The 25,046-nt window shown below is 42.8% G+C and overlaps 2 protein-coding genes and 1 pseudogene across 5 annotated transcripts; 2 read left to right on the top strand and 1 right to left on the bottom strand.

Moving 5' to 3' along the window:
• Positions 1 to 82: 82 nt before the first annotated feature.
• On the bottom strand, positions 83 to 5,308 carry THYN1 (thymocyte nuclear protein 1). Of its 3 annotated transcripts, XM_039253779.1 has the most exons (9): positions 5,149 to 5,293; positions 4,885 to 5,022; positions 3,643 to 3,742; positions 2,960 to 3,141; positions 2,100 to 2,168; positions 1,650 to 1,742; positions 1,007 to 1,102; positions 605 to 755; positions 83 to 289 (listed from the first exon to the last, which is right to left on the bottom strand). In XM_039253779.1, the coding sequence occupies exons 1-9, from the start codon at positions 5,212 to 5,214 to the stop codon at positions 243 to 245; spliced, it is 942 nt and encodes a 313-aa protein (XP_039109710.1). In that variant the 5' UTR covers positions 5,215 to 5,293; the 3' UTR covers positions 83 to 242. The 3 variants fall into 3 exon arrangements, with proteins under 3 accessions (XP_039109710.1, XP_039109711.1, XP_039109712.1); XM_039253780.1 differs by lacking the exon at positions 3,643 to 3,742 and having other exon boundaries at positions 5,232 to 5,308; XM_039253781.1 differs by lacking the exons at positions 2,960 to 3,141; positions 3,643 to 3,742.
• A 41-nt stretch (positions 5,309 to 5,349) lies between these two features.
• On the top strand, positions 5,350 to 21,839 carry ACAD8 (acyl-CoA dehydrogenase family member 8). 2 transcript variants are annotated; one of them, XM_039253776.1, is made up of 12 exons: positions 5,545 to 5,616; positions 6,733 to 6,796; positions 7,255 to 7,355; positions 8,252 to 8,421; positions 9,065 to 9,174; positions 9,614 to 9,690; positions 10,299 to 10,436; positions 15,833 to 15,968; positions 16,064 to 16,161; positions 16,520 to 16,672; positions 17,359 to 17,461; positions 20,994 to 21,839. In XM_039253776.1, the coding sequence occupies exons 3-12, from the start codon at positions 7,323 to 7,325 to the stop codon at positions 21,044 to 21,046; spliced, it is 1,071 nt and encodes a 356-aa protein (XP_039109707.1). In that variant the 5' UTR covers positions 5,545 to 5,616; positions 6,733 to 6,796; positions 7,255 to 7,322; the 3' UTR covers positions 21,047 to 21,839. The 2 variants fall into 2 exon arrangements, with proteins under 2 accessions (XP_039109706.1, XP_039109707.1); XM_039253775.1 differs by lacking the exon at positions 6,733 to 6,796 and having other exon boundaries at positions 5,350 to 5,616.
• On the top strand, positions 11,072 to 11,410 carry LOC120246318 (annotated as a pseudogene).
• Positions 21,840 to 25,046: the final 3,207 nt, after the last annotated feature.

Below are 25,046 nucleotides of genomic sequence, written 5' to 3'. Positions count from 1 at the left end.
CTGCATCTTACTGAGGGGCAGAAGATCTGCAGTGGAGTATTCTACCACACCCAGTGCTATTTTAAAAGAAAAGCTTCCCAACTTTGATATTAACGTTTTATTGGAAAAGGTACATGAAAATCACCTACGTACACAACCCCAGGTGAACATGACAAAAAAAGCCTCCTCACACCTCCTTCTGTCGTACAAAAGCTTGACTTCTTTGGAATAATGTCTTGCCTATTCCAGCAACAGTGTCCCACTTAACTTGGTTCCTTTTCCTCCAGGCTCAAAATAAAATCGAACTCCTCTACCAAAAAAGAGGGAAAAGAAAGCAAAGAATTAGGTGGGGTGTCTCCTCTTGAATAGGGAAGTTGTGCCAGACATTTCATATTGTTACTGAGGTAGGTTGTCACTCATTCAAAAACTATGGAGTGTTTTACTATGTACCGGGTACATAGTAATGAGTAACTCCAGACATTATTTCCTCCCTTGTGGATGTTATAGGTGAGGAAACAGGCTCAGAGAGGTTAAGTGCTGTGCCCAAGTTTAATCAATAATAAATGTGAGTTCATGGAGTCATTCTGGTATGTGAGTAAATATAAAGGAAAGGGCCCACTCTTACCTTGGGTCAAGGGCTGAACTGAGAGTCTCTGGCGACTGAAGAGAGCCATATTTTTTAAGGGGCCTCCAGTAGCTTTGTGAGCTTGGTGATGGGTTTTGAGCTCAGCCAGGGTGATGAAGCGCTTCATCATCCGAACAAACTGAACATCCACCTATGTGACAGAAGGTGTATGGGACAGAAAGACACATGCAGGTAGATTCTGTCCATTGTGTATGTTAGCTTCTTATGGGAGGTCTTATAGACAGGGGTGCCAGTGTTCCGTTCCTATTCCCAAAGCCAGGGTAACATCATCTGAGTAAGAGCTGGACTCTGTACCTTGACCTAAAGACACCCCACCCTTCTTCCTCCCCCTCTTTTTCCATTCTTTTCCTCTCATGAAATAGGAAAAAGAGTATTCTTTACCATGGACCATTTGGGGTTGTCTTCTTTGCTGGATGGGTCATAATGGGGATTGTTTTTCTCAAATTGTGTGTGGTCTGGGTAAGCTTCCTTCACAATCTGAAACCAAAACCAAGTCTCCAATCACTTGCCTGTACAGACAGCTCCATGGCCAATTTTTAATTCAAGTCTGACTTTCACTTCTGATCCTGCACATTCTCACCTCTTCTGCCTTGCTGTAGAGCCAGTGAAGGCTCAGATATCAGGAAATAATACACGGGCTAGAGCAAGCATAGGAATCAACCTTGTTTTGATAAAATCTTAAAAGTAATATTCTAAAACCAAGTGTTAACGGTTATTATTGGTGCCACTGTCTTTCTACCTGCAGTTAATTTTATCCTAGTAACCTCTGGTTTGGAAGAGCTATCATCAGGCCTGTTTTTGCGTGAAAGACCAAGGCACGGAAATGAAGAGAAGTCTGTACCAGTGCGACCTGAGATGAAGGCCTTATTATAGTCCTTGTATTGAATAGGCTGGGGTGGTGACATCAGGGATGGGGAGTAGGGTACTTCTTTTTTGTTACTGATTTAAGCTGTGTTCCTTTATAGCTACATGAGTAAGTTTCCCTGAAGGGAGAGGGATTAAGACTGACGCCTATACAACTGACCTTCACAAGTCCTGCAATGCCTGGCTCTTTGCAGTTGCTATGGTAGAAGAAAGCTTCTTGCTCCAGCTTCATGGCTCGAAGGAAGTTCCGGGCCTGTCCCAGGGGAGAATAAACAAGTAACTATCCTCCTCACCCACTGGAAAACCCTGTTAGCAGAAATCAAGTCTGCTTTCATTAGATGAGGTTTTCTTTTCTGCAGCTTCTCCCTAACTCAGTTCAATACTTGACTTTGCCAAGACACCCAGACTTGTATCCAGACCCTGGCCACAACACAGACCAGTTTGCAAACTGCATGCAAAGTAATGAAGGTACTTTTTAATACATTTTCAGTTTTGTGACCTCGGGGAAAAAACCAACATTGGTTAAGAGATTTTGCTACTGAGTAAGTCATGGAAGGAGGCAGGAGTTTACCCAACACCTGGGTCTCAGGCCCTGCTTTTACCCTCTTACCTGGTAGTTGCGAACACCATCCCAGCATGCCGTCTGCTTGGGCTGTGCTTTAAGATCCTCGATGCTGAACTAGGCAACAGGAAATGAATCCATTCATTAAACAATTTGGGGCCAAACTGGAAATATATGGAAGTAGATCATTTCTTCCCCTACACTGAGGGTGCTTCTAGCTCTAGCGGGAGTATGTAGTTTATGGGGAAGTAGTTCCACAAAGCCACTTCTGTTGGGCAAGTGTATGTAAGCCTTGTGTTACCTTTGTAAACCTTTGTCAACCAATTAGTTGACTGGATAATCCAGATGATAAAGTCATCTGTTGGTTATTTGTATTTCACTCATTAAAGTAATACATCTTCTATAATATTTGTTTTCTCCAAGCTACTATTAAAATTGGTTTAAATTAATTCACTGAATATATACTAACTGTTGGCAGAGAGATATGTAGGAGCATGGCAGGTGGCAAGAGTAAGGGCACCTAAGACTGAAATGCTGCCCAGGTCTGGGTTGGCAAACTATAGCTTTTAGGTCTGATTTTGTAAATGGTTGTATTGAAACACACCCATACCATTTATTTACATGTCGTCCATAACCACTTTCTTGCAACAGCAACAAGAAGACCTGAAAACCTAAAATTTTTATTATATGGCCTTTTATGAAAAGTTAACCACTCCTGGCCCTAACTAGAAGATTCACAAAACAGACAGTTGCTGGTAATAAACCTTGATGATTTTATTCCTTATCTTCTTCTTATCTTGTCCTTAACTCTACCCTTCAGAGAAGCTGGTGGACTCTGTGGTGTCCCATATTTATTTCTTATCTAAAAAAACTGCTTGAAGGGATTAAAGACAGGTACCTGGTCTCACCTTCACATCTACACCTTTCTCTAGTCGGCTTTCTGGCTCTGACTTCATCAGCCAGTAACTACTTAGATTCTTCCCACAGTTTTTAGAGGCTGAAGTCTCCTGAGGGTTGGAGTTAACCACTTTAGACGATGCCCCTGCTGGGTTCTTAGTCTTGGTACGTTTTTCTGCTGGCCCCTTGTTGTCTGCAATAGAAGCAAACAGAAGAAACTGGTCATGCTGGCTGAGAAGTAATGTTTCATTGTGGGGAAAGCACATAGTTTGGAGTTAGACCTGGATTCAAATCCTGGAATCTGTCAATTACTAGCAGTAGCAGCTCAATTGCTGAACTTCAGTTTATCTATAAAAATGGGACAGGAATGCCCATCTTCACAGGGTATTTTCTGGATTATCCATTCAGTGGGATAGGAATACCTTACATGGTTGTGGGTTAGGACTGACAGTCCTAGCAGAGTCCTGGCTTCTGTTAAGTAATTTCCTTTCTTTACCTCACTCTCTTTAGTGCCTTGCTGAGGCTATTTCTCTCCAGTGAGGAAACTGAGCACCTACTCCACAGAGGTGTTTTGGAGATTAAATAAGATAGTGCAAACAATGGCCTTAGAACATGCCTGGCATTATAATAAATTCTCAATAAATATTAGCTGTTATTATCATTATCATCTCATCGTTCTTTCTTGTTTGCTCACTGTGCTTTGTGGCCTGCCTCCTTTCAGCTCCTTGAAGGTGCCAGAAGTTGGATAAAACAGCTAGTTCTTGACTTTGTAGACATGCAGAGATGACTTTATCCTAAGAGAATTAGAAAAAATGTTCCTGGAACATATTAGGCACTCAACAGCTAACAGTTGTTAAATTCTTAGACCCTAAGCTCTCTGTTGCCCTAACAGTAACTCAGTTAATCTATATAATGTATAAAATATTCTGTTCATCTGCTAAATGTGTCGCAGATTACACATTTTAGTAAACAGTATAATTAAGAACTGTCTCCTGGTCTATCTGGATCCATCCTTACTGACTGTACCATACTGTCTCCGAATTTAGTCCCATCTCTCCTACATCAGCCCTCATTAAGTATTATGTATGGGTGTCTAGCACTCAGAACCTCCCTAGCCTAGTTGATCAGGTGGTCCCTTTGGAGGTAAGCACACTGCAAATATCATTAAGTGCTGTGAAGTAACACAATGTATTGTAGTCAATCTGGAGCCTCTGCCATTCCCAAAAGTACGTTCTCTATCTTCCATTGCTTTGTTTCTGCTCTAAATCTACTTAGAATTCCATTCATTCTTGTGAATATAAAAATGTCATCCCATTTTCTTTCCAGGGGAAAGCCTTCCCATTCTTTAAAGCTAGACTCAAGTTCCACTTCCGTTTCCGGTGTTCCTTCCTGCTCTCACACCCTTAGCCATGCAGTTTCCTAGGCCTTTCCACTTATATCTGTTTGCATTTTCCATGACAGCAGAACTGTATATTCTTTTTTTAAATTTTTTTAATGTTTTATTTATTTTTGAGAGAGCAAGCGGGAGCGGCAGCTGGGGAGGGACAGAGAGAGTGGGAGACAGAAGATCTGAAGCGGGATCTGCCCTGTCGGGAGCAAGCCCTATGCGGGGCTCAAGCTCACAAACCGTGAGATCATGACCTGAGCCAATGTCTGACGCTCAGTGAACTGAGCCACCCAGCAGAACTGTATGTTCTTGACCTTGGTACAAGTCACTTGTATCCACAGCGAAGAAGTATTGCTTCTGTGAGCAAACAAGAAGAGGCTTGGGGATAAGCTTGGGAGTAAGAATAAAGAAGCTGGAGGGCAATCAGGAATAACATAACACAAAGTCCACAGGAGGATTCTTCCCACAGGCAGGGAGTTTAAAGTGGGCGGTATGAAACAGGCCCTAGTGAAATTAGAGCCCCCTTTTTGCAGCCTAGGTTCAGCTCACCTGGCCCAGCAGCCTCGGCAGTCCCAGCCAGCCTCTTCCGGGGTTTTGGCATGGTTCTCCTGCGAGGGCTGAAGTGCAGAGGATTCTGGAATCAACGGAGAATACAGGAGGCAACTCTGAATCTGCCCCCAGAAACCTCTGCAAAGCAAGATGCAGACAATGAGAGGAAGCAAGTCTCAGCCCCGGGAGTCTTTTGCGGAGAAAACAAGCACCTGGACTTGGGCCCGTCAAATCCTTGCCCCAGTTATCTACCAAAAATTTCATCTTGCATAACCTGCCGCTAAAGTCTTTTCGGTTCGTAACCTGATCCTTCTCCCATTTATTCACCATTCTCCCACGAAACTGACCCAACGGCTCAGCAGACGAAACCTTCAGCCAACCTCCCCAGGCGCCAGAACCCGAGGCACTGCGTCGCAGCCTCCAGCACGGAGTAGGACCTGGCTCTGGCGCGCCTAGACTCCGGCATCTCTGGGCGTTGTAGTCCTGCTTCTGAAGCAGGTGCCCCTGAATCCTGGCTGTGAGGGCCGCTGGATGCACTACAACTCCCAGGGTGCACTGCGAGACCGGCCCTGGTTGTAGCTAGTGTTACCCACTTGCAGCTTCTGGCTGGAGCAAAGGCGGCTATGTTGCGGAGCAGCTGCTGGCGGTTGGGAGGGCGATTCGTCTGCCTGCGCCGTGGTCTGCAGGCCTCCGCCCAGAGCGGCCACCGGACCTTGGTCTCCTGTATCGATCGTAAGTCTCACCCCGGAGGTGTAGGTGTCCGGGCCCCGGACGCGGAGGGATTGCCATGGTCTGCGCGCCTGTAGAGCGCATTTTCACCCCCTGGATCGTTGCGGAGGGTCACCGGGGGCCATCACCCCCAGGCCCACCTGCCCGCTCCCGAGTCGGCCTCAGTCGCTGGCCGGTCTCCCCATCCCGTCCACCTGGCTGGCTTCCCTGGCCGCCCTCCACTCTCTGCTGTTTCCATCTTTATCGCCCCTGGCCCTTGTCTATTACTCTTCACCCCATGCCCTCAGTGGATGGGAAGCCAGGAGTCCGAACTTGTGCTCCAGGCGGTCCGCTGGCTCTTAAGCCTCCTGCCTACTTCACAGGGGCCCTCTGAAGATATATTAAGATAGGAAAATACTTTGTAGTTACAGCTTAATCTTTGCTGCTGCTGCTCTTTGTTAATTGTTCAAATCTCCTTAAACGTATTGGTATTATCAATGTCTTGATACCACATTTAATAAGTTTACTTGTGAAAACAGTAACTAAGGGTTTTACAATTATCCTCCCAACTCTGAGGTAGGTTCTGTTACTATCCCTGCTTCCTGATAAGGAGTGGATGCATAGAGAGGTGCAGAAACTTGTGACTTTGTTTCATTTTATTTTGTTTTAATCACAGGTCATTTAAGGTCATAAAAGTAGTAAGAATGTAAAAAGCCTGGTGCTGGTTGTGTTAGGTGAAGGAACGTTCCTTCCTTAACTGATACAAGATTTGCTCACGTAAATTGTATGACTTAACACCTAAAGCCTTTTATTGTTGAAATTCCTGTGGGGAAAATAATTATTATTGCAAGTGGGAAACTACCAGAACTGACAGACCCAAATGTTTTTAGGCACCAGACAAAAAATTTGGATGTGAGGAACAGGGAGTGATGGGGGCCTAGGCTGATGAGGGATAGATCCCCAGCCACTTTGTGATTCTAACCATGTTTTGTCTTCTGGGGGGAAAAAAAAGCTTTTGAATAAATGACACTTTTTAATTATAGAATAGGTGATGAATCCCTCAGATTACACCCAGGATCTATAATATAGACTAGTATACAATACTGGTTTCTTCTCCATGTCCTAAAACTCCTTCACAAGGTGCTGCCCTGTTCTAGCAACTAGAATTTGGTAAAGAAAGTCACCCTTGCTGATACCAAAGGAGGTAAGGAGTTGTTCTGGCAACAAATAGATTAAATATTAAATATGTTAATATTAAATATTAAATAACAAATAAGTTAAATATGTTGGAGTACTTCCAGCAGCTAGTTGTATAACTTCAACCAATGAGGTACTTTTTCACCTTTTTTAAAAAAAAGTATCAATTGGTAAAATTAAAGGAAATTGTCCTTTAACGTATCATTCCACATATTAGAATATCAAGTTAATGGGAGTGATTAACAAATATTTCTTTGTTAATATAATATTTGTAATTAAATATAATATTTTAATAAGTGAAAAAGTATTAAGATGTTAATCATTTTTGATTAATGACTAAGACATTAACAATGAAGACATCTCTTATCTTGATGTGTAAGAGAAATGCTGTCCCAACTTCATGGTTCTTTGTCTTGGCAATAACTTTCCCTGCCCCTGTCCTGGAACTGAATGTCTTGCCCACAGCTTCCTTGGGACTAAATGAAGAGCAGAAGGAATTTCAGAAAGTGGCCTTTGACTTTGCTGCCCGGGAGATGGCACCACATATGGCAGAGTGGGACCAAAAGGTGGGACTTCTCTTTTCTGTCGCTAGATGTTCCAACAAATGCCTCATATGGTGACCTTTATTTTGACCTCCTTGTAGTCCTGACTCTTCAGTGTTTATTCTCCATGCAGAACTCTTACTACAGATGAGAGTACTGATAATGGTGTGATTCCTTTCTCAGAAAGCATCCTCATCATCTTATAGGGACCAGTTTTTTAATTAATCAATTAATTAATTATTTAAAATGTTTATTTATTTTGAGAGAGTGCGTGCGAGTCAGGGAGGGGCAAAGAGTGAGGGAGAGAAAAAATCCCAAGCAGGTTCTGGACTGTCAACTAATGTGGAGCTCCATTCCCCATTATGAGTTCATGACCTGAGCCAGACTCAAGAGTTGGGCACTTAACTGCCTGAGCCACCCAGGTGCCCCAAGACCAGTAATTTTTTAATTGTACAAAGATTTTATACTCTTAAAACCAAAGCAGTCCAACTGATAATAAAAAGAAACTTTTGGGGCACCTGGATGGCTCAGTCGGTTAAGCGTCCGACTTCAGCTCAGGTCATGATCTTGCGGTTTGTGGGTTCGAGCCCCGCATCAGGCTCTGTGCTGGCAGCTAGCTCAGAGCCTGGAGCCTGTCATCGGATTCTATGTCTCCCTCTCTTTCTGTCCCTCTCCTGCTCATACTGCCTCTCTCTCTCAAAAATAAATAAAACATTAAAATAATTTAAAAAAAAAAAAGAAACTTTAATACTAGAAAACCAGTACTTATAGAATGCATTTTAACAGCTATAGGTAACAAACAGCCTGAAGGGAATACTACACTCTCCCCAATGCAAACATCTTAATCCTTCATTGTGCCCTTTAAAGAAAAGTCCGTCTGTGACTCATTTACTGATGACCCTGTTTTCTTTTGTACATAGGAACTGTTCCCAGTGGACGCGATGCGGAAGGCTGCTCAGCTAGGCTTTGGGGGGGTCTATGTACGAACAGACGTAGGTGGATCTGGACTATCCCGGCTCGATACATCTGTCATCTTTGAAGCCTTGGCTACAGGTTGTACCAGCACCACAGCCTATATAAGCATCCACAAGTGAGTGCCAAAGCTCGGTGAGCACACTGAAGTGCTAGTACGGGTTGACTAGGAAATTTCAGATAAAGAGGGAAAAGTTCATCTTTGAAGGTTGACTACCGTTGAGGAACTGACTGTAAAACTTCACACTAGGTCTGCTATTGCCTCTTGGACTTGAATCTGTCATGTTATATGTTGCTTAGAGAATGAGGTCAGTCAGCCTTCTCTCAAATCCTAGATTGAGCTGAAACCAAATAGACTTCTCTAGGACAGTGGTCAGAGTCCTCATCCCTTCTTTCTCAACCGAAAGACAAAGTCTCCAGGAATTTGCAAAAGTACATATATAACTCTTTGATTTTTAGGGACCTCATTGAACCTAACTAGAAGTAGCATGAAATCCAATTGAAATACCTTGGCCCTGATTATCCATGTGTGGTATGTGTTCCGGGAATATGTTTTAACCTAGGCCTTTCCTTTAAAGTTGAATTTTCTCAGTGGCAGCTCTTTTCTTCCCACTCTCTTCACTCTGATTTACTGCCTGTGTTCTCCTTCCCCAGACCTTCCCCATTGAGATGTCCTTTTCTCTGTATTAACTCTGTCATTGCTGTTTCTTTTTTTTTTTTTTTTCCTTTTTGGTCTTTTATTTTTTTGATGTACCTGTCAGCATGTGTGTCTGGATGATTGATACGTTTGGAAATGAGGAACAGAGGTACAAATTTTGCCCACCGCTCTGTACCATGGAGAAGTTCGCTTCCTACTGCCTCACCGAACCAGGTGGGTTTGCCACACTGCCAGCGAGACAAATCAGGAGACACTGCTCAGGCAAAATCACTGAGCACTTCTTCTCAGCCTGTTGACGCATATGACTCCTATTTACCGTGAGGTTCAGTCATGGCATAGCACACTCCCATGGCCTGATATCACAAGACTCAGAGGCCTGTAGGCCAGAGTCTCTCCAGGCTGTAGACTGGAACTTCCTTGTAGGAGGCTCATGCCAAACCAGTGTCCTGGGAGATGGAAAATGGTCAGATTGCTGTGTACCGTTTTTACCAAATACAGAGAATCCCTTTAGCTGTCTACATTTCAGAGTAGGAAATGCTGAGCTCTTTGTTGTAAGGGAAGATTTCCTTGGAAGTGGAGCTGTGCTGGATCTCCCTTAACTTCACTGAATTTCTCTCCCACCCTCTTTGCTTCCTTTTGATCCCTGCCTTAGGAAGTGGCAGCGATGCTGCCTCCCTTTTGACCTCAGCGAAACGACAAGGAGATCATTACATCCTCAATGGCTCCAAGGTACCAGCATGCCCCCTTACGGAAAACTTGGAGATTGCTCCCATCTTTCTGCTGATATTACCTAGATCCTTGCTATCTGTGAGTTAATATTTTCTAGGACTTGAACATGTTGGGTAGAGAACCTCTGACCCGTTTCCCTTTATTAACCTTCATTTTCTCTCTCTTTTTCTTTTTAAGTTCATGTATTTATTTTGAGAGTGGGGGAGAGAGCGCCAGTAGGGGAGGGGCAGAGGGAGAGAGACTCCCAAGCACACTCCATGCTCAGTGAGGAGCCCAACACCGGGCTCCGTCTCAGTGACGGTGAGATCATGGCCTGATCAAGATTCAATCACTTAACCGACTGAACCTCACAGATGGCCCGCTTTCTCTTTCTTCTGATCGGAGTCCAGATAATTTCATTCACTTTTGTCTGTCGTTTTTATAGTGTCATCAGGTAGATCCCCGAATCCCCAGTCAGCACAGGTTCTTTTTACCCCTTCTTCATTTCTCTGTATCATCATATACCTCTTAGCAACCTACTAGAGAGGACCCTAATTGTTTTCCCAGTTGTTAGGCTACAGGAATGCATGTGTTTTCTGATCCTTGTGCACCCCCTCTCCAACCACCAGGCCTTTATCAGTGGTGGAGGTGAATCAGACATCTATGTAGTCATGTGCCGAACAGGAGGACCAGGCCCCAAAGGCATCTCGTGTATAGTTGTTGAAAAGGGGACCCCTGGCCTCAGCTTTGGCAAGAAGGAAAAAAAGGTGAGTGGCTAATGGACATGAAGCAATTCAAGGTCAAGCAATTAAAGAATCTGCCAGACTGACCTCTGTTCTATTTGTTCTCATTGAGTAGGTTCACATACTTTTTGACCTGTGTTTTTTTTTTTTAATTTAATTTTTTTAAAGTTTATTTATTTTTGAGAGAGAGAGAGAGAAAGAGTGCGATCCAGGGGAGAGGCAGAGAGAGAGGTAGAGAGAGAATCTCAAGCAGGCTCCACACTGTTAGCACAGAACCCAATGCAGGGCTTGAACTCACAAACCGCAAGGCCATGATCTAAGCCAGAATCAAGAGTTGGACGCTTAACTGACTGAGCCACCCAGCCACAGTCCCTAACCTGAGTTTCTTGTCCAAATTCCTGTTTTCGTGCATTCTATTATCCCAGGAAGAAATACTTAGAGAAGATCTGTTGATGACTAGAAGTCTCAGAAATGAAAAGCGTTATCAGCCACTTTTCTTCTATAAAACTCACTGCTGATGATTGTGGGCATTTCAATAATGTAAGAAGGAGAGTGTTTCCATAGGTGCTTTGGAAAGACATTTCTAGGATTAAGAATCCCCCAGCCAGGGACTGCGGGTCTCCTTGCAGCGGCGGCAGCTCCAGAGCAGAGTAGGAACTACAGTGGCCAGAGTCATGGCAGGACAAGCATTTAGAAAGTTTCTTCCCCTCTTTGACCGAGTTTTAGTTGAAAGGAGTGCAGCCAAAACTGTAACCAAAGGAGGCATTATGCTTCCAGAAAAATCTCAAGGTAAATTTTTGTAATCAACTTTAGTAGCTGTTGGATCAGTCTCTAAAGGAAAGGGTGGAGAAATTCAGCCAGTCAGTGTGAAAGTTGGAGATAAAGTTCTTCTCCCAGAATATGGAGGCACCAAAGTAGTTCTAGATGACAAGGATTATTTCTTATTTAGAGATGGTGACATTCTCAGAAAGTATGTAGACTGAAATAAGTCATTATTGAAATAGCATGAAGTGAAGCTGCCCATTTCAGTGAAGTTGTGAAATCTTTCATCATGTAAATAATTTTAATGTCTCTCTTTTATAATAAACTAACGATATCCAAACTAATATATCCAGTGTCTCTAAAATTTAGTTGTAGTGTGCTGATAGAAATATTACCAAATAAAAACGCATAAATGAGTGGTTAAAAAAAAAAAAAGAATCCCCTAGCCAGGCCATGAACAGTAAAACTGTGATTACATAACTGTAGCCGGTGGTAAGATGAGACCATTCAGATTTGTTAGGGCAGGTGAACAGAATTGTCATCTGCCTCCAATATATACTGTTATAGTTAGGACTTTGGGGGAGAAGTCAGGTAATGAAATGACCAGTAAATATACTTCGTTTATAGCTCCTAGGCTTTCCATATTTCCCTTCATGAGCCTTCCTGATATTTTATAAACTGCCAAAGAGTCAGAGGTCTTAGTGCCCCTTCTCTTTTACAGGATAGTAGGTTTTTACTAGATTCCCGCTATGTACAAATCCTGATGTTGGCCCCCGGGCTGGGGAGGATACAAAAGTCACTCCTAGCCTTGTCTGAAATTATAAGACATATGCTGTCTTATGTTAATCAGGTATCTAAGCTGTATATGTGAAGATATACAGCTGAAGATTATCTTAATTCTAGGAATGTCTGCTTTGGGTCATAGGACATAGACTGACTTACATAGTCTGACACATAATTTTACAGGATCGAGTTCTGCTGATTCAGGTTGTCTGTGCTTATAAAGGTAGTGATGATTGTTTCCACACACAAAGGTAGTATCCACCTCAGTATTTGTGGTATCTGTTGACAGAGTACCAAAGCTATCAGGTGTAGTGCCTAAAGAAAAGTTGCAAATAAGTTCCAGAAGCAAAAAGTGTATCTTTTCTTCCCTTCATTTTCTATTTTCTCTCACTTTTTAAGTGCATGCATTTTCCTTTTCTCTTATCAGTTTTAATTATTAGTTTTGCTTCATATATGTTTTAATGTAAGGGATATCTGGAAGGACATCTCTTTATTCATTCGACAGCTGGTGAGTGCCCACTGTCTGCCAAGCATTCTTTTAAACAGTAGGGGTGGAGCAGTGAACAGAGGTAAGATCTGCCCCCATGCAATTAACCTTTCAGCAAGTGAGGACAAGCCACAGACAGATGAGTAAGCAGTATGCCTGCTGGAAGTGTTCTGTGCTACAGAGGAGATAAAACAGGTTGATAGGATACTGATTGAGGAGAGCTTGAGAGCTTCTACAATAGACCTGGACTCTGAGAAGTCATGGCTTTTGAGATGAGATCCCAAGTATATTAGAGGGATCAACCATAGGAAAAACTCTGGGCAGAGACAACAAATAGACAGATGGTCTATTTGGGAAACAAACAAACAAAGATGTTCAGTATGGCCTAGGGAAGTGAGCAAAGAATTCTGTAGGATGAAATTGGACAGCAGGTAGGTCCTGGTAGGCTGAGATGAAGAGTCACCCCATTGATCCCCACATTCTGGATATTCTGGATGTTCTGGTGATGCAGGCAGGTGTTTTTTCTCCCTGTTCCGTGCTACCTTTCCTGCAAGCACAAGCTGTGACTTGGTATATTTAACAAATATTTTAACACTTGGCATATTTAACTGAGAGCTTTAAACTACTAGTTTTGCATTGACTTTATGGAAACATAATGAGGACTTTATCTTGGATTTAATTGTTAAAAGGTTTTGTAAAGAAGAATGAGTTTTGTGATTGGAGGGCTGGAAGTGAGGACTCTCAGAAGAGGGAATGAAGATAATATGTAGGACAAAAGTCAAGAGTGATAGAAGGAATGGGCTCTAGTGGTAGTGGTCCAGCAGTTCAAGGCCTTCAGAAAGGGAGAAGGGATATCTGTTCTCACTGGCTACAGCTCCCCAGGGCCCCAGATAGGATTAGGAAAGGAATTCTCTGCATAGAGGAGGAAGTTAAGGGTTTAGAAGTAAAGAGGTAGTAGGTATTTGTTATGGGCTGTTTAGAAATATTATTATTATTATTATTATTATTTTTAATGTTTTATTTATTTCTAGGAGAGAGAGAGACAGCGTGAGCAGGGGAGGGTCAGAGAGAGAGGGAGTCACAGACTGAAACAGGCTCCAGGCTCTGAGCTGGCAGTCAGCACAGTGCCCGACGCGGGGCTCGAACCCACGAACCGCGAGATCATGACCTGAGCGAAAGTCGGACGCTTAACCGACTAAGCCACCCAGGCGCCCCGAAATATTATTAAAATAATCATTTTTGGGGGCACCTGGATGGCTCAGTCGGTTATGCGTCCAACTTTGGCTCAGGTCATGATCTCACAGTTCATGGATTCAAGCCCTGCGTCGGGCTCTGTGCTGACAGCTAGCTCAGAGCCTGGACCCTGCTTCAGATTCCGTATCTCCCTCTCTCTCTGACCCTCCCCTGCTCACGCTGTCTCTCTTTCTCTCTCTCTCTCTCTCTCAGAAATAAATAAAAAACATTTAAATAATAATAATAATAAAGTTTTTGTTCCAGTCTTCTTTCAGGTGTTTATTTGGGGAGGTAAGTTCTCAAGTAACCCTCATACAGGCCAATATTGGGAGGTTTGAGATTTATAGAGATTATGGGAGCCTGAGAGTCACTTGAGTGTTGGCTCAAGTGACCTGGAAAGCCTCAGGAGGTTTCATTTAAGTCAGACTTTGATACAGAGATTGGGCCTGAGGACTCTTCCCAGTAGAGCAGAATAAGCAAGATATGGATTGAAAAAAAACCTAGAGGCACAGTATGCAGGCCAGTTGACTGGACCAGTGGGTGAGCAATAGAAGAGAAGGCTGTGAAAGAAGGACCGGCCCAAATTATAGAAGACCCTAAATGAAAGGTTGAGGAATAAAGTTTATTTACCAACAGAGGGAGCTATTGAGTGTTTTTATGTAAGGAAATGGTCACATAAGTAGTGTTTACAGAGCTACAGGGAAAGTGGGAGATTTTATATAGACTTACGCTCTTCAAAACTGCCTCATCAAGCCTTCGCATTCTTTGAAACCTTGGAGTACCTCGAAAAAAGATTGAAGGGGATAAAATTGTGAGGGCCTCTATCTATTTATATATGAGAGCTCTGAATAAGATTTTATTTGAAGAAAGTGGCTCTGCTGGCTTTCCAGACCAGTTCTCTTACATAAAGGAAAACTAAGGCCCCAAAGAAACCAAGTGATTTGTTCAGAGGTGATTAGTTTCATAACATGGACTACATCTTAGATATTCAGAATTTTCGGGGCGCCTGGGTGGCTTAGTCGGTTAAGCGTCCGACTTTCGCTTAGGTCATGATCTCGCAGTTCGTGGGTTCAAGCCCCGCATCGGGCTCTGTGCTGACTGCCAGCTCAGAGCCTGGAGCCTGTTTCAGAGTCTGTATCTCCCTCTCTGTCTGACCCTCCCCTGCTCACGCTGTCTCTCTCTCTCTCTCCTAGAAATAAATAAAACATTAAAAAAAAAAAAAAAAGATATTCAGAATTTTCTCTGGGCTCGTGGCTGACATTCAAGGATGTCAGCTGGTAAATCAGCTCTCTAGGAAAAACAAAAACCAAAACACTCATATGTAAGGCCACCAACCTGCTGTCACTAAATGCCACATTAGGAAAAGATGTGTGTAATTGCCTCATGTGAGCTGCTGACAGCACGTCATTAGGTCTCTCTGCAGCCAAATGCTCAACCAAGTATTGCCACAATGAGTATTATTCCTCTCATCTAACGATAAAAATCTTAGAAGAACACTAAGCTTTTAAAAGGAGAAGTTAACTGTTGTTCTTGATAATCCTTACGTTGTCCTTATGGAAGGACAAATCAAATAATCCTTATATTGTCTATGTTTTTTTTTTTAATGTTTGTTTATTTTTGAGAGAGAGAGAGGACACACAAGCAGGAGAGGGGCAGAGAGAGAGGGAGGGGCAGAGAGAAAGGGAACAGAGGACCCGAAGGGGCTCTGTGCTGACAGCAGAGAGCCCAACGTGGGGCTCTAACTCCCGAACTGTGAGATCATGACCTTAGCCAAAATTGGACACTTAACTGAGTGTGCCACCCAGGTGCCCCCTTCCTTTTTTTTTTTTTTAAAGAACATACTTGTAGGGGCACTAAAAACAAGGACAGTCCTGCCCCAATCCTCAAAGAAATTGTGAAAAATGTTTATGGATAGGCGTCTGGTGAAGTAGACATACGAAAGCAGATAATATGTTAAAAAATGTTTCACTGAAAAAACAACTTATGACAGTTGACAAGTGTTTAAGCCTGAACCTTTGTGTTTTCTCTGAGTTTAAGTTCTCAAGGTCTAAGTCCCAGGATAATGGAACCTGTACTTCACAGGGTTTCATAGACAGAGAACGGTACCCTAAACGCTGCCCTGTTGGACAGCCATACAGTCCCTAATTTTTGCCAGGTGGGGTGGAACTCACAGCCAACCCGCGCCGTGATCTTTGAAGATTGTGCAGTCCCTGTGGCCAACAGAATTGGGGACGAGGGGCAGGGCTTCGTCATTGCCATGAAAGGACTGAATGGAGGGAGGATCAATGTTGGTGAGAACACACAGGATATGGGGTAGGGAGGTAGCGGGCTCCAGCAGGCAGCACTGTGCTGGCTCACTTGAAATGTTGGCGCTTTTCCTTTCCAGCCTCCTGCTCTCTAGGAGCTGCTCATGCTTCAGTCATCCTCACCCGAGACTACCTCAACGTTCGGAAGCAGTTTGGAGAGCCTTTGGCCAGTAACCAGGTCATTTCCCAGATGCCCCTGCATTTGCTTTCAGCTCTGTGTGACACCTGCTTTGGGGTCCACCTCCTCTAGGAGGGTGAGGCTGTGATTTCTCGTTGGAATTCTGCCCCTGTCCTAGAACTTGTGTTCTAATTTTATCAGTAATCTTTTTCAGGAAGTAATATTGAAGTGCAGGGCAAGCGAAGTGGTCTTAGAACTCACAAGGCTATACATTTTCTCTAGAAAAGGCAGGAGACTTTGAAGCTTGGGGTCACTTAGAAAAGGTACCTCATCAGAGAAGGCTTATCGAGGTCCCCAGATCAGGTGCTGGTCTAAGCCTGTCTGTCTTGTCTGGTTCTCTTCTCCCCTGTTGCTGCAGTACCTGCAATTCAAACTGGCTGATATGGCAACAAGGCTGGTGGCCTCACGGCTGATCATCCGCAGTGCAGCGGTGGCTCTGCAGCAGGAGCGGGAAGATGCAGTGGCCATGTGCTCCATGGCCAAGCTTTTCGCTACGGATGAATGCTTTGCTGTGCGTGATGATGCCCTCTGGCTGTCTTGGGTGGACAGGGAGAAGCTGCTGGGTCCAGGGATGTTGACTCTTCAGATTCTGCAGAGATTGCCTTGGGGCTTAAGGATATAAATGAACAAAAGAGAGGTCGTCCTGGGAGCTGACTTTTTACCTGCCCTGTGCCATTACATACTCCATTATGGTAGTGTCATTTGATTGTGTTCTAGATGAGGCACTACTTTTGGAAGAAGGTTCAGAGCCTTCCAGTGCCTCTTGTTCCAATTTAGCACTATGCTGTGTTTAAAATGCCGAGGGCAAAGCCATTTCCCCATGAGGCTGCGTTGCCACTAGATGACACCATGGCTTCACATAATCCCAGCCAAAGTGCTTGTGGGCAACCTCTCCCCTGCAGATAATAAGCAAGAAAGGCAGAGATCTCTGAGTTACCTGCCTGGTGGGAACTGGTAAGTTGAGTAGCTGTTGTCCAACCACGCAGAATACAGAGCCCCTTTTTGAGTTTGGCTGGTTATCTGTAGGTTGTTCTTCCTCATATTAGTTTACGTCAGGCTGCCAGATTGGGGGCTGGAGTGGAAGGAGAAGCCACTTGTTCCATAGTCTTCCCAAAATCAGAGATGTCTTGTTCCATAGTTCCATAGTTCCAAGAAGACTTGTTCCATAGTCTTCCCAAAATCCCTATCTACCTGCAGATCTGCAACCAGGCTTTACAGATGCATGGAGGCTATGGCTACCTGAAGGACTATGCTGTTCAGCAGTATGTGCGGGACTCCAGGGTCCATCAAATCCTAGAAGGTAAAAATTGCCACAGGTTGTTCTCCAGAATGGTTACAGGCTCACCACTTTCCCCGGCCTGTCTGTCCCCATGCTGGCTGGTTCTCAGTCCATCAGTCCCTGTCTGCCTTTTTCCTTCCTCCTTCCTCTTTTTCCTGACCCTACACTGGAAGTGCCTATTGGTCCCATACAGGAGCACTATCCTGAGAGTTAGGAGCCTCTGCTTTGTCACCAGAAATAAGCTGTCAAGTCATTCCATTTATACTTTTTCTTTGCAAACTTTAGAGAATACTCAAACTCAGTTAATATATGACAAAGCATTTTGAAAACTAAACTATTCTTTACTCTCATAAAGTACTTGGTCCTCAAGGATCCCAAAACTTCTGTACAGTAATTAACTGACCAAATGTGAGCCCATTTCATCATGAGCAACCTCTATAAATTCATGATATCTCTTTCAGTATGACTAATGGATTTTTCAGTAAAATAAATCATATGGGTATCTTCATGGCAACCACAGACTGGATTGGGCTGGGAGATGGCGTAAGCTGTTGGAGTCTGGCCCAGAGCATGGCTTTCTCCAAACTTATACCAGTTACTCCTGTTCAGTTAGTGGAGGCAGCCAGGGGTGGTTATACTGTAGGAGAGCCAGGTGGGGCAAAGTCTTGTCTAAGTGACTTTCAGTGATGCATTGTGGGAATCCTTCCATGGGGGCATAGGAGAGGCTTGTGGACATTGGTCTCTTGGCCATTTCAAAGTATCCTTCTCAAATCTGAAGAGGTGTCAGAATCACCTAGAGGGCTTCTGAAACCAGATTGCTGGGCTCCACTGCCAGAAGTTCTCACTCAGTGAGTCTCGGGTAGGCCTAAGAATTTTCATCTCTAACAAGTTTTCAAGTGAGGCTGCCACTGTGTGTCTGGGAATACCACTCTGAGACCGAACCCACTGCTCTGGTGTTATAACCAAATCACAGGCTTCTAAAAGAGTTCGCTTTCTTCTGTAAACCTCATCCCTGAAGCACATTAACAAACTCAGTCACTGGTGCTCAAATTCCTCTGATTACTCCTATGATTGTTTCTTTCCCCAGGGTTTATGAGTGCGTGGGACTTCACTTTTATTCTAACTCTCTGCCTTTTAACTTTGTAAGAAGAAATGGGAAAAGCCAGATACATAGATTTCAGGCCATGCCATCATCTACTTCTAGAAAATTTGGGACACTGGTCTTGATCATTTTGTTTTATTGTGGACTTCACTACTGGATAAGTCTGAAATTTTAGACTTGATTTTAGTGGAGATGTATGATAACTCATTCCTCATGGGGGGGTTCATATTTCTTTTTGCATTAAAACCCACTGTATAAATGAAGCAAGAAATTGACCCCTCCTTTCAGGGAACGAGTTTTTGTTTGTTCTTTTAATTTTTTTTTTTTTTTTTTTTTTTTTTTTATTTCTAGGAGAGAGAGAGACAGCGTGAGCAGGGGAGGGTCAGAGAGAGAGGGAGACACAGACTCTGAAACAGGCTCCAGGCTCTGAGCTGGCAGTCAGCACAGAGCCCGACGCGGGGCTCGAACCCACGAACCGCGAGATCATGACCTAAGCGAAAGTCGGACGCTTAACCGACTAAGCCACCCAGGCGCCCCTGTTTGTTCTTTTAAAATTCAGTGTTTTTCTTTGTTTGTTATAAGATTTTATTTTTAAGTAAACTCTATACCAAGCGTGGGGCTCAAACTCATAACCCGGAGATCCAGAGTTGCATGCTCTACCGACCGAGCCAGCCAGGCTCCTCTAAAATTTATTTTTCTGATTACCAGTGAAATTGGTATATTTATTGTTGAAAACTTATTAAGTGTAGGAAAAGTAAAAAATAAAAATCACTCATGTTTCCACATTCAGAATTAATATTTTAGATTCTTTTCATATATAAGTCCAAAATATCTCCTTTGGTGCTTTTTCTGTGCTTTTGTAGATGGATTTTCTTTATGTGAGGTATAATGGCCATACAATATTATAATAGTTTCAGGCAGACAGCACAGTAATTTGACAATTGAAACAGTTTGAGAAGGAGGGGTATTAACTCTTCCTTAATGTTTGGTAGCATTCACCTCTGTAGCTGTCCAGTCCTTGACTTTTCTTTGTTGGGAGGTTTTGATTGCCAATTCAGTTTTGTTACTATTAATCAGTCTGTTCAGATTTTTTTTTTAAAGTAGGCCCCATGTCCAGCACAGAGTCCAGTGTGAGGCTTGACCTGACATCCCTGAAACGAAGACCTGAGCTGAGATCAAGAGTAGTATGCTTAACTGACTGAGCCCCCCGGGCGCCCCCCAGCCCATTCACATTTTCTATTTCTTCCTGATTCAGTCCTAGAAAACTGTATTTCTAGGACTTTATGTTTCTTTCTTCAGGTTCTCCAGTTTGTTGGCATATCATTTTTTGTGGTAGCCTCTTAAATCCTTTATGTTTCTGTGGTGTTGGTTATAACTTTGTGTCTTTTAGTTCTGATTTTATTTGTTTGAGTCTTCTTTTTTTTTTTCTTAATAATTTTGTTGGATATGGTGGGTGGTATCTGCTTGGAGGGACATCTATCTGCGGGGTTGAGTGTGTTGGGCGGGGCAGGTCTGCAGAAGAATGCCAGGGTGGGACAACCGGTGCTAGCAGGTTAGGTGGAGAGTGTCAGATCTTGTTCCCGCAAGCATCTAGCTAACTAAGCTGTAGGGGGATAAGAAAAATGCACTTGCCAACACTTCTGTTCCCAGAGAAAATTCTTACAGATCCCTGTCCCCCTGGTACACACTCAAAAATTAGTCATTAAACTGCCCTCAGGTATGGCCCAGGAGCTTTTCAAACGGCTGTCTCTGTGCTGAGCTCTGAGTGACTGATACTGTGTGTGGGCCCTTTAAGAGTGGTGTCTCAGTTTCCTGTAGTTCCCTGGCTCTCCTTGACTTAAGCCCCACTGATTTTCAAAGCCAGACAATATGGGGCCTCATCTTTCCAGTGAAGATCCCCTGGGCAGAGGGTGTCTGATGGGACTTGAACTCCTCACTCCTCAGCAAGGACCTCCACACCTGTAATATCTTCCTGTTTGTGAGTCACTGCGCTGGGGTGCTTTGGCTCCTGACCATCTCTGCCCCTCCTTCCCTCCTCAATGTGACATTTTCTTTATATCTTTAGGTATGGAATAACTGTTCTGCTAGCGTTCATAGTTGTCATATGTCATATGCTGTTGTCATATGCTCTTGTCATAGTCATTTCCACTGTATGTAGTTTCAGCCTTAGTGTGTCCATGGGAGGAGGTAAACTCAGCATCTTCCTACTCAGCCATCTTCCCCTCTCCCAGGAGAGGTATTTTTAAAGGGCAAATTTATTCCTTACTTTCTGAAATTTTTCTGTACTTTGGAAAGCAATCTGTGATAATCCTATCCCTCTCAGCGTTAAAGCAACAACTGTAGTTTACACCTACTCCTACCCTGAGTGAGCCTTGGAGCACCCTAGTTAGAGGTTTATGGAGCTCTCAGATTTTGCTAAAACTAAATCCTTGTTCTTTCTCTGCCTTTCAGGTAGCAATGAAGTGATGAGGATGCTGATCTCACGAAGCCTGCTTCAGGAGTAGCACCCAGACTTGATGTTCGGGCGTGACGGTTAATGTGTGACTCGAATCAGCATTGAGTGTTCATGTGGACTGTTATGTTACAGAAGTCATGGATTAGATTGGAGGCCTGAGCTCTTTCACCTGGATCCTTCATCTGTGTGTTGGGAGCAGTATCAGCTAAAAGACTGGAGCAGAGTCTTGAGCAGAAGTGGAAGAGCTGCCCTGATTGGGAGTGTCTCAAGAAGACATACTAGTGCAGAAAGGTGACCAGTAAAGATTCATCACCAAATCAACATCCTTTCTTGGATCTACATTGTTTTGACTTGGGTGCATTTTGCTGATTCTCTGAGTCCCGCTTCCAGGGGTCTGGATATTAACATTGAGGGTTTTTCCTGATTATAAAGCAAATGTATGGGAGAGGAGAAATGGAGAAAAAAATGTCCTTCTGTCTTTTGCTGTCCTCTGTACCTCAGCTGAACATGCAGAAGGTTGCATTTTCTTTGTAGTACTGCTGTGAATGTGAATCATGATAAAATGAGTATTCGGGCAACCTAACCCCTAAACTGTGATTTAGGGGATACCCATACTTGTGGACTTGTGAACATCAAAGCCTGAGATTATATGGAACTCTAAATATTTGTTATATTCTTTTTTAGAAATGTGTGATCTAGGAATGTATTCAGGTTTCTATAACCCTTCCTGATAAGTACTTTGAGCATATTTCTTTCTGCATTTTTGTTTCCTTTCTTGAAGTTGCTCCTCTTTGTAAAATTTTAGTCACCACATTGATAAATAAAATCTATCTCCCTCAGTATCATCTCAGTTCTGTGGAAGTTAGTTTTTATTTTTTTAATTTTATAATGTTTTATTTGTTTTTGACAGAGAGAGAGAACAAACGAGTGGAGGAGGGGCAGAGGGAGAGGGAGGGAAACACAGACTAATCTGAAGCAGGCTCCAGGCTCTGAGCTGTCAGCACAGAGCCTGACGTGGGGCTTGAACTCATGAACTGAGTCAAAATCAGACACTCAACTGACTGAGTCACCCAGGCACCCCGAAGTTAATTTTTATTTTATCCTCTAAGCCTTTACAACAATTATTTTAATTTTGTGATATTTAATTAAATATTTAACTAGATTTTGGAATAAGAAATCTCTCCTTGACCAAAATGGCTTGTAAAAAATAGGCTCCTTAAATTACTAATGGATTTGTAAGTTAAGAATTATTTATGGGGTACCTGGGTGGCTCAGTCAGTTGAGCACCCAACTCTTGATTTTGGCTCAGGTCATGATCTCACAGTGTGAGATTGAACCCCACGTTGGGCTCTGAGGTGACAGTTGGAGTCTGCTTGGGATCCTCTCTGTCACCTCTCATTCTGCCCCTTTCCTGCTCATGCTCCCACTCTCTCTCTCTTAAAATAAACATTAAAAGAGAATTGTTTATAATTTATTAAAGTAGATTTAAAGTAATATTGAAATGGAGACTTTTTGGAGAACTCTGTTATAAATGATCATTATAAGTGCTCATCATAACAAGTGCCCTCCTTAATACCCATCATCTATTTAATTAATCCCCCCACCCATATCCCTCCTGGTCTACTTCTTGGTTTGCTTCTCTCTTTTTTCCCCCTATGATCATTTGTTTTGTTTCTTAAATTCCACATGTTCATGAAATCATATTGTATTTGTCTTCAAGTGACTGACTTGACTTAGCATAATACTCACTAGCTCCATTCATGTTGTTGCAAATGGCAAGAATTCATTCATTTTATGCCTGAGTAATATTCCATTGTATTTATATACTGTGTCTTCTTTATCCACTAATCAGTCAGTTAACATTTGAGCTCTTTCCATGATTTGGCTATTGTAGACAATGGTGCTATAAACATTGGGTTGCATGTTTCCCTTTGAATTAGAATTTTGTGCTCTTTGGGTAAATACCTAATAGTACAATTGCTGGATGATAGGGTAGTTCTACTTTTCACTTTTTGAGGAAACTCCATACTGTTCTAAACAGTGGCTGCACTAGTTTTGCATTCCCACCAACAGTGTAATAGGGTTCCCCTTTCTCCACATGCACACCAATGCCTGTTGTTTCTTGTGTTGGTGATTTTAGCCATTCTGACAGGTGTGAGGTAATAACTCATTGTAGTTTGGATTTGTATTTCCCTAATAATAAGTGATGTTGAGCATCTTTTCATGTGTCTGTAGTTCTCTGCAGGTCTTCTTTCAGAAATTGTCTTTTCATGTCTTCTGGCCATTTTTTAATTGGGATTTTTGTTTCTTGGCTGTTGAGATTTATAAGTTATGTAATTTGGATACTAACCCTTTTTGTGGTATGTCGTTTGCAAATATCTTCTCCAATTACTTAGGTTGCCTTTTAGTTTTGTTGATTGTTTCTAGAACTGTGCAGAAGCTTTTTATCTTAATAAAGTCCCAATAGTTTATTTTTGCTTTTGTTTCTCTTGCCTCAGGAGACCTCTCTAGTAAGAAGGTGCTACGGCCAGTGTCAAAGAGGTTACTGCCTCTGTTCCCCTCTAGGATTTTGATGGTTTCCTGTCTCACATTTAGGTCTTTCATCCACTTTGAATTTATTTTTCTGTGTGGTGTAAGAAAGTGGTCCAGTTTCATTCTTTTGCTTGTTGTTGTCCAGTTTTCCCAACACCCTTTGTTGACCGTCTTTATTCCATCTGATATTCTTTCCTGCTTTGTCAGAGGTTAATTAGCCATATCTTTGTGGGTTCATTTCTGGGTTTTCTATTCTGTTTCATTGATCTACACGTTGGTTTTGTGCCAGTACCATACTGTCTTGATCACTACAGTTTTGTAATATAACTTGAAATATGGAATTGTGGTGCCTTCAGCTTTTCTTTTTCAAGATTGCTTTGGCTCTTCAGGGTCTTTCATAGTTTCATGCAAATTTTAGGATTGTTTGTTCTAGCTCTGTGAAAAATGCTATTGGTATTTTGATAGGGATTGCATTAAATGTGTAGATTGCTTTGGGTAGTATAGACATTTTAACAATATTTGTTCTTCCAATGCATGAGCATGGAATGGTTTTCCAATTTTGTGTCATCTTCAATCTCTTTCATCAGTGTTTTTATAGTTTTCAGTGTACAGATCTTTTACCTCTTTGGTTAGGTTTATTCCTAAGTATCTTATAGTTATTGCTGCAGTTGTAAATGGAACTTCCTTTATTTCTCTTTCTGCTGCTTCATTACTGGTGTATAGAAATGCAACAGATTTTTGTACGTTGATTTTCTTTCCTGTGACTTTACTGAATTTTTGTATCAGTTCTAGCAATTTTTGTTGAGTCTTTTGGGTTTTCAACATAAAATACCATGTCATCTCCAATAGTGAAAATTTTATTTTTTCCTTGCCTATTTGGATGCCTTTTATTTATTTTTGTTGTCTGATTTCTGAGGTTAGTACTTCTAGTACCATGTGGGCAGTGTTTGATCCTTGGCCAGAGTGTGGCAAATCTTAACTAGATGTGCCCTAGTCTGGCTGATAAATGAGACTTGATGCTACTTCTCCTAGAACTGTTGCCCTGCAGAACTGTCTGGTCAGCAGACATGGTGTGGACAGGGCTTTCTACTGGTCTTTTGGGAAAAGGCCTACTGCACTGGGACCGAGGCATGCTTTACAGTGGGGCAGTCCCACCAGAACACATGGTGTGGGACTTGGTGTAAGCAGGTTAAGCAGCCACTGTAGGTACTGCCTTGCTCCCCACAGGTGGCTCTGTTTTTGTGCTGAAAGGTGGGTGAAGGAAATGACACCAGCCAGCTTCTTTGTCCTCAGAGACGCATCTCTGTGAAAGCTTCCTTTCAAGGAAGCATTTCAAGAAGAAAGAATAATCTCCCTTCCGTGTGACCCATGAATTTTTCAGATAGCTCCTTCCACATTGTCCCCCTGTGGGTTGTTTGACTGCCAGGAACAGCACAGTGCCCTTAGGGCTTTGTCTCAGCCACCCCTACTGACTTTTAAACCCCAGGCCTTACTAAATTGATCCATGAATTCAACAA

This window comes from Hyaena hyaena, unplaced genomic scaffold (assembly GCF_003009895.1).
Source record: "Hyaena hyaena isolate Hyena2069 unplaced genomic scaffold, ASM300989v1 scaffold_465, whole genome shotgun sequence".
NCBI lineage: Eukaryota > Metazoa > Chordata > Mammalia > Carnivora > Hyaenidae > Hyaena > Hyaena hyaena.
The sequence above is the reverse complement of the archived record's forward strand: the minus strand, read 5'-3'. Positions and strand labels throughout refer to the sequence as shown.